The 12,592-nt window shown below is 46.8% G+C and overlaps 1 protein-coding gene across 1 annotated transcript in view; it reads right to left on the bottom strand.

Moving 5' to 3' along the window:
- Nucleotides 1-3,984: 3,984 nt before the first annotated feature.
- The window catches only part of PRR5L (proline rich 5 like), a 33,100-nt gene continuing 24,492 nt past the window's right edge, over nucleotides 3,985-12,592 (bottom strand). Inside the window, exons 6-8 of the mRNA XM_009647549.2 lie at nucleotides 12,079-12,219; nucleotides 10,468-10,594; nucleotides 3,985-4,581 (exon numbers count right to left, since the gene is read on the bottom strand). Of these exons, the coding sequence (XP_009645844.1) occupies nucleotides 4,199-4,581; nucleotides 10,468-10,594; nucleotides 12,079-12,219 (651 nt within the window). The 3' untranslated portion in view covers nucleotides 3,985-4,198. The remainder of the gene's footprint in view (nucleotides 4,582-10,467; nucleotides 10,595-12,078; nucleotides 12,220-12,592) is intronic.

Here is a 12,592-nt window from a genome sequence, read left to right as displayed (position 1 = left end):
ATTTGCTGTGACTTTCCTATGGAGCTGGAGTGTGTGTAAGCGAGAAACAAGCTGACTGTGGGCTGAATTTCCAGCTCACATCTCCCTGGGAAACTCCCTGGGCATCACTGGATAAAACACAATCATTCACATCTGCTGGCTGCAATTTCCACAGCTGAATAGACCTTCATCTGCCTCTCAACTTCAGTTGTGAATGAGGAGAGCTCACTTTCACTTGTATAGCACCAATACTTAAAAATCACCTTTGTTCAGCCTTTCCTAAGTATTCAAAAGACCCACAGAGAGTGCGAGTGTCGTGGCAGAGCCCTGCCTGCAGTCCCCTGCCTGCAGCCCCCTGCACAGGCAGCATCTTCCATTCTTAGCACAGAATTTGCAATTCTGGCTCTGGCAACTCAGTGCAAGTCAGTGCCGTCAGCTTTGGCTGAGTTCCTACACTGCTCAGCTCCCCCTTCTCTTGCTGGAAACACCCGCACGCAATCCGAGGTGTGTGCCTGGCCCAGGAGCCCTGCTGCTGGCACAAGGCAGGAGCCAGGCTGGGAAGGAACAGGGAATCCAGTTAGGGAAACTGGCTACTCTCCATCTACAGCAGAATTAAGAAGTTCGTATAAGTAAGCATGCCATAAACACCACAATTTGTCCCTCACTAGGTAGATACTCGGTTTCTGCTCCCTGGGACCCGCAGGCTGCCTGTAAGAGCCAAGCATTTTCAGCTGTCGGCTCAGGGTTGTAAGCATCCTTCCAGGGGATCCCATCCCATTGCCTTTTGGATGTAAACAGAAAGGGCAATACCCTACCTCAGCATCAGTCCAAACCCTGCAGTGCTCCCCCTGCTGCCACCAATGCCAGTACCAAGATCTACTGCATTTCTTCAGATAGAAGAAAACAAAAAATAAACCAGGTTGCTGCCTACCCAGCTGGGGACTGAGGAAGCTCTGCTTGCTAGCAATAAAAACATGCTGCTTGCCTGTGGGGGATGTCAAGAAAAAGGCCAGTTGTACTAAGAATAGCTTTCAGCTGAGGCCCCCTCAGTAAGTTTATGACAGAATTGTATGGACATGGAGAATAAATCACTTACCTTAAGAAGAGGAGACAGAATAAAAAGAGAAGACAGATTTGGTGTGACGGGAAGTGACTCAGTCTAGGTAATTACCCAGTTAGAAGGCAACAGACAGACTTTGGGAGGTGATGAGAAAAATCTCTTCTTCCCATTCTGACAGCACTTCGAGGAGGTTTTCTCCAGTGGATGACCACAAGGGTAGAAAAGACCTGCCCTGTGCCCCTGCCACGGCTGTGTGACACGGTGAGCGGCAAAGAATTGTAACCCCAGACCAGAATCCTGTATGCAAAACGCGAGTGTTTCTCATGCCACAGCTCTGGCCAGGGACAGAGTCTTTGCTCTTCACTTCCAGGGGACTGAGCCTCTGCAGGCTGAGACCATCCTCAGCAGAGAGCGGCCACTCCGCGCCGCCCCCCAGGTCTGCCCCCACAGCCCTTCGGTGCCAGCCTCGTGGTGCCATCCTGGCAGCTGCAGGACACAGCTTTCCAGCCAGTTCCAGGTTCATCCAGTCTGCCTGTACAAGGTATGGGCTTGCAGAGGCTTGTGCATCTCACATGACTGTAAAAGTGATGCTTGTGACCAGACCCTTAGTGTGGTTTACAGAACAAGTTGTGTTCACTTCAGTTTACAAAGTAAAGCCACCAGCTTTAATTCTCTCTGAAAACCAAAACAACTGGGGAAGTGCATGATTCAGAGTGGCTTGGTGCAAATTTTTGCAAAGTAACAGACACAAAATCAAAATAATTCAAATTACACATACATGTAAAACAAAAGAAATTCAAGTTAAAACCAGGACTGGATTCCTATTAGCCCTAGAGATCATCCAAGAATATGTCAAGAAATAAATAAATCATTCTAATTTTCACCATAAAAGAGGACGCTCCTCATTAATCCAAATGGTTTGGGTATTTACAGAAGGCAAATGGGTTGGAGGAGAGAGAGAAAGAAGAAAAGCATTCCTAAGAGTGAACCGAAATGCTGCAGAGTGATCATTTCCCCACATGCCCCACTGTGACTAAGAGAAGTCCTTAAATCACTGCAAGGGGCCAAAGAAATTCTATTTGAGCAGGATGGCATCATCTGCGCCATGCTGGAGGGACCATGCCAAGGTAAGATTAGCATGGTCTACTAGGTTTGGCTCTCACCTCAGCGATTCTGAAGCTCCACCACAATCCATGGCCACCCTGGGGCAGATGACAAAAATAAGTTGGCCTGGTCAGTCCAATTTATGAATAGGAGGGCAATTTATCCTAGAATCCACCTGAAGGGAAGGCTGCTTAAAGCCACATCTTCCTGGCCCCTGTTGGAGTCTGCATGCTCCGAGGAGGAGGCAGCCAGCACAACCAAATCTCTGTTCTTCAACATGTAAGCACAGTTGGTGATCAAAACACTTGGCATTTCCACAAAGGCCAATAGCTAGGGGGCCTTAGGTGACTGCAAGAAAAAGCAGGCCCTTTCAAGTATCTCTTTCAACATTTGCAAACCACAGGAGACAAAGCAGCACCCTCATTTACAAAGGCAGAGTGACTTATGCTCATCGCTGGTATTTCTGATGCTGTGGTACCAAATAACAGTCTGCTTTCTTTTTGCTGCGCAGGCTACTAAGGCCAAATCCTGACAGGTAGGAGCTGTACTTGCATTGCAGCCAATGGAGCAGAAGATGCTTAATGCCCAACAAAAGCAGGGCAAATTCTGCACTTAATGTCTTAGCATGCAAAAAAACATCCTGAAGGCTCATCCTAACCTTCTGTTTCCTTGTCAAGACAGATTTATTTACAGTCAGTACCACAGGGACTAGATTCAAGTGGCAGTGGCATTATATCCATATTTTTAATGGGATTTGACATTTAAGGCAGCATTTCAGTTCACCTCTAAGCCTGTAATTACACTTGCAAATCTGCTTAGCAAGACATCGGCAGAGTATCCTAGGGGACTGCTCAAACAGATTGGTTCTGTTCCCACAGAAGCAGCATTTGAGTACCAAGTGATGCTACAAAGCAGACACTGCGGACTGCATTGCCTGACACAGACACTTGCAAACTGGACCCGCTCCTAATCGTCAAAATAAAAACAAGAACAAAGAGTGCAAAGAGCTGCAACGCTGCGCTGAGTCAGATACCACTGGAGGTCAGGAGCACTTCGTGAATACACTACCGAGGCAGGACTCCTTTCTACACCCCACTGGTTATCTTTGGTCTCACGAAACCTGCAAGTGCTAAAAGTACCAGAGCAGCCCAAGGATGAAATCCTGTTTGTCACCTCCTGGTCTGGAATCATGGTGGCGCATTTATGTTCCCCGCACGAGTGCAGACTCTGCCCAGTGTCTTCTTCCCAAAGGAATCCATTTAGATTTCTCCTTTCATTGTAGCCCTACTGCCACCGAAATTTTGAGAGCAAATTGATGCCAAATACCAGGATGCTCAGGACTGTATTTTGCCCCCAATTTATACACCCACCTCTCCTTTGCACCCAACTTACACCACCACCCCCAAAGATATGACTGGAACCAAATAAAGTACATATGAAGTACTTCAGCTGGGACTCCATGTATACTCAGTTCTCTTCAGGTTGGGGCGGGGCGGGAAGTCCGATTTGTTCAGATTTGGACTTTTCATCCATGCCCATGGGAGGCAAAGTGAAGGATCTTCTTCTCTCACAAGCCACCTGAGCAGATCTTTCTGCAGGATGCAAATGGTTTCATCCCTGAGTTCAACTTTAAAAGTGACAAATGCAGTCCTCAGCCATGACTACCCTAGCACTAGAAGCAAAGCTGGGAAAGTCAGAGAAAAGCAGAAAGCCTAATTTGTATCATACCAAAGAAACAGAAGGAAACCTGAGGCCAAAAGGTTTGGACTAGTAGAGGAAGAAAGCTTGCAGAAGGTAGACTGTGCTGTTCAACAGCGAGACCTTTGCAGCCCTCAGTGCTCATTTGGGAGCAGCCTGGTACCACTATCAATGATGATCCCAGACATGCAAGAAATACAAATCTAGAGAGCATTCCCAAAGAGACGTAAGATCCCTCGAGGCTATTTCAATGACATGAGCAAAACCCAAATTTTTCTCTTTTTTTCCCAGCAGGGATGACATGACACTTTGTCCAGCTTAGGGCACACAGTTGTTCTCTCCTCAGCAAGACTTCTTCTAGCTGACCAACGTGCAGTTCAGCTCTGCAGGGTCCTGCCTACCTTCTGCCATGACTCCCTCTGGCCCATCAGCAATACTGGGCTCGCTGGAGCACTGCCTGTGGCTAAAACTGGGCTGCAGGAGGAGGCATTTGTCGGTACTGTCTGATTCCTCGATCACCATTCCTGTGTGCATCATGGAGGCCATGGCCAGGAGCTGAATATCTGAGTGAGCATTGGCGACAGTGTGGCGACGGATGCTACCGCATTTCTCCAGGTAAGCCTCCCCCTCCTGCTCTGTCAGTGGGGTCAGGGCCATCTCACTGGGCTGCCGGCTCGTCACCACGTGAGAGGAGTAATTCGGTGCACCAGTCTTAGGACGGGATCTGGAGTACCGTCTCTCTGAAAGAGCAAAAGGAAGCAGGAATAGTCAATAGGGCACAAGCAAAGCATCGCCCAAACTGCTAGGCTGGCCTCAGGGAACAGAGAGGACTCAGTGTGCAGCCAAAGAGTGTCCCACCTCATTACCACCAGGGACAGGCAGGTGCTCACTACTTCACACCGCCAGGGGGTTGGAAAGGAGGTCTGCTTCGCCCCCAGCAAGCAGACACCTCCCATCCTGTTGTAAGGAACGGTGCTGCTGCCTGGGAGAGAAGTGAGCCCAAAAGTAACGAGTGCAGCAAAGGGACTTTCTTCAGCATCCTGATGGTCTCCTCTCTGACCCAGGGGGGTGAGGACTGAGTAGGAGCTCTCATGTGCAGCTTAACTAAAATCAGTGATATTAAAGTGGCACAAGTCCCCAAAGAAACATTCAGTGAGGACCTGAGTTGCCATCCCTTCCTCTGGAAAATTTCTCTCGGGAGGTGCTGTTAGCTGGTGTCAATGTTAAATTCCTGATGCTTGCATTGTGCTGCCTTTCCAGCTGCCTAGGGAAAGGAGATTCTGCTAGCGTTATCCCACTGCAGAGCATAAGAGAGACAGTAACAAAATGCAAGGCAAAGCACGCATCACTGAAGGTTATAAAAGAGTTTTGGAAGCTTGCATCGGGAAGAAAAGCAGAAAACAAACTCTATATTGTTGCAGGGAGTGGGTGAGCAGCCAAAACTCTGCCACTGGCAGCAGCCAAGCTATGACAGCACTTCACCCCACTGCTGCCAGTAACACATTCATTCAAAATGGTTCATTTCCCACTAAAGAGTACGTGCAAATCATTTTTGAGGCTGGTTACGTTAAATGGACTTTTTAGGTGTCATCTGCAGCTCAAGCCACAGCAAGCTGTAGTGTTGGAGGGCATCGGGAAAAAGTAATGTAAGGGGGAGCCACACAGGCACCCTTCCTCCCTGCACCCCTCCCTGCAGCTCCATCGGCAGCGGCAGGCAGGGAGCAGCAGGTGAGCAGCCTTGCACAGCACTGGCATCACCAAACCCCCTGCACTGTATTAGCCGTCTGCTGCTGCCATGCCTCGGTCTTGGAAAGTTACCCCGGCATAGACGAGACCAGAATAACGCTGGTGTCGTTAGCAGCAGCTGCTTCTGCACCTTCACCAGTATTTATCAGGGCTTCTTCATTTCTGACTTTGGTGAAGTATTGATACCAAAACAGAGAAGCCAATGGCAGGGGCAGTTATATACTTGCAACATGACCGACCCAGGCTGAGATCTTTAAACGCATTTAGGTGCTCATCTCCTGCCTACGTTAGGAAGTCAGACACCTTTAAGAGCTTTTCAGCTCTTGGGCTGAGAGGAGAAAGAGAGCTCAGTAGCCCTTTGAGGTAATGGTTCATTGCACTCCCCCATCCCATTATTTAATATTTACATTACATCTATCCTGCAGTGGCTTCAGCTATGCAGAGGTGTCTTAGCTAACTAGAAAGGTCTGAGGAGATTAAACTGAACTGAGCTGTGCAAAATGCTGCTGATTTTCCAGACTCCATGGCTGTAGATTTTGTAGGCAAGGGCTGAATCTTTGTTCTTCTCTGTTCCCATACAATACTAAAAAATTAAAACATGCTTCTTTTAAACAGGGACAGCTTGCAGGCCTTCCCAAAAAGCCAGGATACACAGGAAAAAGAAAAATCATGGCCATGGCCTGATGTTCACTTAATAGATAAATAAAAAGATTCCCGTGAGAAAGAAGTGCCAGTTTTGAGCTGCTGAAAGAGCCAAGCCTGATGACCTGAGAGACTAAAGTCCACCAAAAGCAAGCATAATATAGGAAGCAATATTATAAAACTATTGCTGCCCAGCCTGGCAACCCTGCCTTCACGGGAACTGGCAAAGAGATCCTGAGATCCTTTTCTGTCATTTCCTTGGCTGCTGTGGTAAAAATGGTCAACTAGCATCATTAATTACATCAACTACTGTGGTAGTTTGCAATCCAGCCAGTCTGCATTCATAGTTTCACAGGCTTATACACCACGTATATACTTGTGTACCTGTTGGCATGGATGTGTACGCACACACACTCACTGACTAGCAGAGCTGATGCACATGCCAGGGTTTCAAAGTCTGTCATGATTCAGCTTTTAATATAATCAGAACCTGGACGGGGAGATTGCAAAACCTGTTGGTATCAAAGGAAACACCGATAGCAGTTCAGAAGACCACACTTTTCCCCTCAGACCTGTATCAGCATGGAAACAGGAGCATTGCACCGCCTGCTGCGTGCAAAAATAAAGCAAAGGTCCTGAGTTTGACTGTACTGAAGCAACTACTGTAACCCAGAAACCCTGCAACAGGCTGAGCCCAGAACTGAGCAGAGGTTGCAAACCCACCCAGGACTCTGGACGGACACACGGGCAGCAGGCGCTGGGGCTCGGGCTGCCGTCTGCTCGCCTAACCCACACAGCTGGTTACCAGCATGAGTATATTTATGCTAAACGTGGACCCACATTTAGTCAGCATGGCATGTTTTCTAAGTAGGCAAGCAAGTTTATCCCCAGTGCATACTTTAGTTTGGAGAACCTAAACTTTAACTCTTCCTCTCCCTTCTATTCTGTTACAGTCAAGCGACTACTTTCTGTCCCAGAGGTAGCAGCATTCCACCATGATCTTTTGAGATTATTTGTTTGATGCTCAAACAGACACTGTGCTTCAGATACAGCTGGATGTGAAACACAGTAGCGGACAGCAGAAGAGTTAACCAACTGACAGAAAAGGCCAGTTTTGAGAATTACCAAAACCCCCCTCCAACACCTCTTATGGCAGTCTTACCCACCAACCAGGGCAACGCTAGCACTTCACTGGTGGACTTGGGAACACAATTGTTGAAGTACCTGAGTGCCTTTGATAACCTCGACTTTCACCTGTGTCAGTCCCTGACCAGAACATTTCACAGAAGTTGGGACAGAGGAGGGAGGAGGAAGGTGGTGGTGGTGGTGTGAAATAAACTGAAGAGGTTAAAGGACAAAGTGCTCAAATTTTATCTGCTGTGGCCACAGGAATTATTCAACTTCACAATAGCACGGGACTGGTCCAGTATCCTGCTGTCACAGCAAAATGGGTAGGACTCCAGTGAAACGTCTGTTGGAAGCACAAAGTGACAGGGTTGGTGGCACTCAATGGAAGAGGTTAAGAGAATTCCTCATTCTCCCCCCACCAGCAAACATTATTCCTGAAGTTGTGGCTGTAAGAGCTAGGACTGGAAAGGCTTGCCTGGGCACTTACAGGAGGCCAGGTGTTGGGTTCACTAACACAAGAAGAGGAAAGGCAATTTGGTCGCCATCAACTAAGGCTACTCAGTCTTCAGCTTGACTGGCTTTTGACAGGCCTGACTTTTGGCTTCTGAATTTGCTAGTTCAGTTAAGACCTGATAGGTCTCTGCTCTTATTTTCTCCCCACCACAGTAGCGAAGATATTCTTAAGACATTAAGCAATGCTTTCTAATGCCAAGGGTGAGGGCTGCAAGACACTGCACAGAGGAGCTTCCCACAGGTTATAGCTGTGGCTGATCAGGTAGTGAGCAAGAGAGATGGACAGTGACAAATGTCCTGACTCTTTTGAGGAAAATATCCACAGATTATTTCTGTGCAACAAGATTAAAATCCTTTATGATGAGAATCAGGTAGAAATTAGGCTAAACTCTGAACATTCACTTATTGCTTCACTTTTCCCCCTTTACTTTCTTGGCCACAAAAGACAGTCTCTTAGGGAGTTGTCATGCATAGTTTAACTCGAAATTTTATTTCTATTTTGGTGTGTTACAGCCAGGGACATAAACTGGGAGGAGTTTTTAAGGGCTTTTTTGCAAGCAAACCCAAATCAGAAGTTGATGTTAGGTTTAATACATGGGGGGAATAGGGTGAATGTTTTATCTTCTTCCCTATTCCAAATTTAAACATTGTTTCTTAAACAACTGGATCCCTTCAGAGTACTCCATCCTTGCAATGCAGGTTACAGCTAACTTACATGGGCAAAGCAAGAAGAGTGGTAACAGAAAAGCAGGTGGGGATGCACCCTCTACGAATCCCCTCTGTGAAATGCCCTGTCCCCTCTCACACCCATCCCTGCTGCACTCCTCTCTCACTTTAAATCAAGGTCTAGATAGAGCAACCTTGCAGGCTGAAGCCTTATGTGTAGTCACATACGCGATCAGACACCTTCAGCTGCGTTTCTCAAAACTCGTTTGTCTTGAAGGCTCCAGTCCAGAGGGCAGTTTGGCCTCCACAGCATCTGTTGAGAATGCAAGTGTACCCAAAGCCCCACACTGCATTTCCAAAAAGCTACTACAGAGAACCTACGGGGCTTCATTGTCATTACAGGCTGCCCCATGAGAGAGGAAACTGGTTCTGAGAAAGAAAAAAGGTGACAGAAAGAGGGAGAGAGGAAGAGAAATAAGTTTGATTAGAAGTGGGAGTTAAGGAAAAGAAACCACCACCACAGCAGCACTTTGAAAACACCAATATTATTTGCAGAAAAGTGCTGCTCTGCTGTCAATGTTGTGTAATGCAAACACAAGTTCGTTCTTTCCTCCCGCTCAGCACAGGGTGGAGCAGAGGCAAAAGGCCACCTTGGAAATACACACAAATAAATGACAGCTAAAATCAAAGTAAATACAACAATTTTAAGGCACATAAACTTTATGAGGCCTGTTTGTGTGATTTTTTTTTTTTTTTTAATGACACTAATGCCTTGTTCAGCTGGTGGAAACCTGGGATGGATAAACATTGGTACAGGTCAGACAGCTACCTTTCAAGCTATCCCAGCATCATGCAGGTGTCCATAAACAGCAAAACAATCAAATTTGTCAAAGCTCAACTTTTATGGGAGAATGTGGTCTAGATTTAACCTCAGGATCAGGTCTGCAAATCAATGCTGAACTGTATAACCATGTTCACTTGCATAAAACATATTTAATTGCCCAACAACCACAAGAACAAAAACCCTGAGCCACAGTTTGCCTAAAGTGATGCCACGAGTTTGGTACAGGCAGAGGTTGTCTGAGTCCTGGTAAGTCCTTCTACCGCGAGACCCTCTCTTCCCCTGTGCCGCTAAGGAGTAGTACAAGACAGGCTGTGTGTCTCCAGCTTGGGACAATTTGCATCAAAGCAAAGGCTAAAGCTTGTAAAAATCAGAGGGAGACTGGAGCTTTCTTCACTTGTTCTATTTAAACCTTCTTGACTATCAAATCAGCATCACTACGCCCATTTCTTAGCTAGCCAATCTCTTCTGGCTGGCCACACATGTGCACAGAGCCCCTGGATCACGTGTGAAGTTTTCCACTATAAGTGCCAGTTCTCTCACCTACACCCATTTATCCACAGTCTAAACGCAGACTATTTTTTTCTTTTTTTCTTTCTAAACAGCATCCTCAGATGGAAGGAAGACTCCATGCAAAAAACCCCTGTAATCCCTCAGAATGAGCTTTGCCAAGGCTGGCTGATGCAGCGGAGAGCGTGGGAATCCAGGCAGCCAAAGTGGGCTAGCAAGCAGGGACAGAGAGCAGGCAGCAAAGGACCAGGTGCAGTCTCTCACCAGGGCAAAAGCAATACATCAGGCATGGACAAGGGAGTTTTAAAATCCAGCCCATCTCCAGAGAGAGGGGAGACTGCACATGTGTGCAGTAGCGGGGCAGCAATAGTTCACTCAGTCATGAAAAATAAAAAGCCTGTCACAAAAATCTGCATTCATAAACTTATTAATCAGGACTTTTTCAAGGGTGTTTTAGCCTTTGTTTTCTGTCTCTCATGGAGTCATGCACTGTCTCCTTTTCTAGCACAGATGTGCACTGCCTCACATCAACCAAACTGCGTACCCCAACAAGAGCTTCTGTGCAACGCACACGTCTTACCAAGCAAGCAGGTGCTACCAGAGAAGCTGTGATCCTCACACAAACCCAAGTACGGTGATACCACCTGCTTGACCAGCTCTTCCAGCTGTAGATAGCCCTCACTGGGGCCAGTAGGCTCATGGACACTCTGAAATTCAAACATAAAAAGTCAACATTACCCTTACCTACTTTTGAGTAAGGTCTTTGAATAAAGCCCGGGGTCTATCAAAAACTTCTGCACCGGAATATCCCAGCCATGTTGGTAGACCATTTGGAGAAACACAGCTGATAAGGTCAAATGGAGGTTCGGGTGCCATTCAGGACAACCTCCTTGTTCAAGTCATAGCCATAACCCTACGGACACTGAGCAGCTAGCTGTCTTTTTTCTGAGCAAGGGATAGGAAGGTACAAGGTATGCTCACACTGAAGGATCTGCACAGTGTAACTACAGTGACATATTTATACCAGGGCAGTTCTATCGGGAAATCTCTCTTTGTAGAAAAGCCTTAATACACCTTGGGCAAAGCACTGCTCTTCTGCTAGGCAGGACTGCAGGAAAAGCACCCTCTGTAGTTCAGCTTACAGCTGTGAAGATGGTAGATAATGCTAACCAATTTAACAGTAATTTCAGAAACCGTTCACAGACTTAACTTCCTGCAAAGCCTCAATAAGCTGTTCTTTCTCAAATGTGTCACTTTGAGATTCTCTTTTCCCTCAAGATTCTTTTATTAAAATATTTCAGAAAAATTGAGCTAGCACTTTAGTTTCTCCTGCTATTACAGTCTGGGTCACTGGGAACATCAAAGCAGTGAGAACTCGTACAGAAGTACCAGCTTAGCCACTTCGCAATTTTGATTGTATTTCAGAAAGTTTCATTCCTCACCACTCACTATAAAGTATATTGGAGAAGAAATAAAAGTGAGAGGAACCCAAGCAGCCACCTGTAATATGGTATTTTGCAAGACTGTCAGGCTGGGTGATATAAAAAGATAAAACAGCTTGTATACTTGGCTGCATTTGGTATGCTTGGAAAATATTCTTTTGCAGTCTGGATAAGGAGGATAATCCTCACAGAAGGTCTGTGAGAGGCCTTGGAAGAGGCCTTTGGAAGATGTGTAGCACTTTGCCTGCTGCCAAAAGGTATTCCTCCTCTCACGGGCACCGCTCAGCATCCCAGCCAGCCAAGGGGCTGGTGTCGGGCAGCCAGCAGCCACAGCTCGTTCAAATTCCACAATCCGCTGTGACGGAGATTCACCCTGTCATTGCAAAGCTGAAAAAACAGGAGAACTAGGGCACAAAGGGGCATTCAGAGAAGCTGGGAGATGAAAAATTATGTCAAAAAGAGAGTCCTAGACTGTTCCTAGCTGGGGAGGAGAGGTAACAAGAAAAATACAAACACCAAAGAGCAGAACCCAACCCTTTCACGGCAACTTCCTTACCTGTTCCCAGGAAAAGCTCAGGACATTCAAATTCAGCTCTCATTTCTACATTTACTGTTCCCAAATAAGCACACATCACTTCCCCTTCATCACACCCTCTACCCTCCCCACTCGCCTTTCCAGGGTTCGTATTAGTTCAATGAGGTTGAGATACCCAAGTGGAGTCGGACGAAGAAGAGCAGAGGCTCCCCACCTGCAGAATTAACAGCATCTGGACAATGGAAGCTGGGAGCTTTGTCTGGACCAGAGGAAGAATTTCTTCCAACTTTACTTTTAGCAAGACCAAGTCTCTGAAGCCAAGAAGAGCAATCTGACGGATAGTCAACTCCTGACCCTAAAAACCACAGAAGGCAAAATCCAAGAGTTGGTAAAGGAACATGTGAGCATCACACCAGCACATGTATGCACACAGACAGAAAGGGTTTATCCTGCCCATTGCTGCTGTGGCAAAGCAGCCCCCAGATGCTCAGGTTGAGGATGCATGGTACTCCCCCTCAGTCTCTGTCCCACACAAGTTCTAAAATGAGTAACACCTCATCTGAGGCGCCACTAGGTTTGGAGTGAAGCCAAAGATGGGCCGGTATTTCACCAACAGACTACACATTCATGAAAACCAACTGCTATCCAATTTGGTCACAAGCATCCAAAGCCCAGGATGGATGCAGCTCATGCTTTTGCCACTCAGCTGAAAAACCAGAGAAGGCTTG

This window comes from Egretta garzetta, unplaced genomic scaffold (genome assembly GCF_000687185.1).
Source record: "Egretta garzetta isolate BGI_Z169 unplaced genomic scaffold, ASM68718v1 scaffold329, whole genome shotgun sequence".
Taxonomy (NCBI): Eukaryota; Metazoa; Chordata; class Aves; order Pelecaniformes; family Ardeidae; genus Egretta; species Egretta garzetta.
The sequence above is the reverse complement of the archived record's forward strand: the minus strand, read 5'-3'. Positions and strand labels throughout refer to the sequence as shown.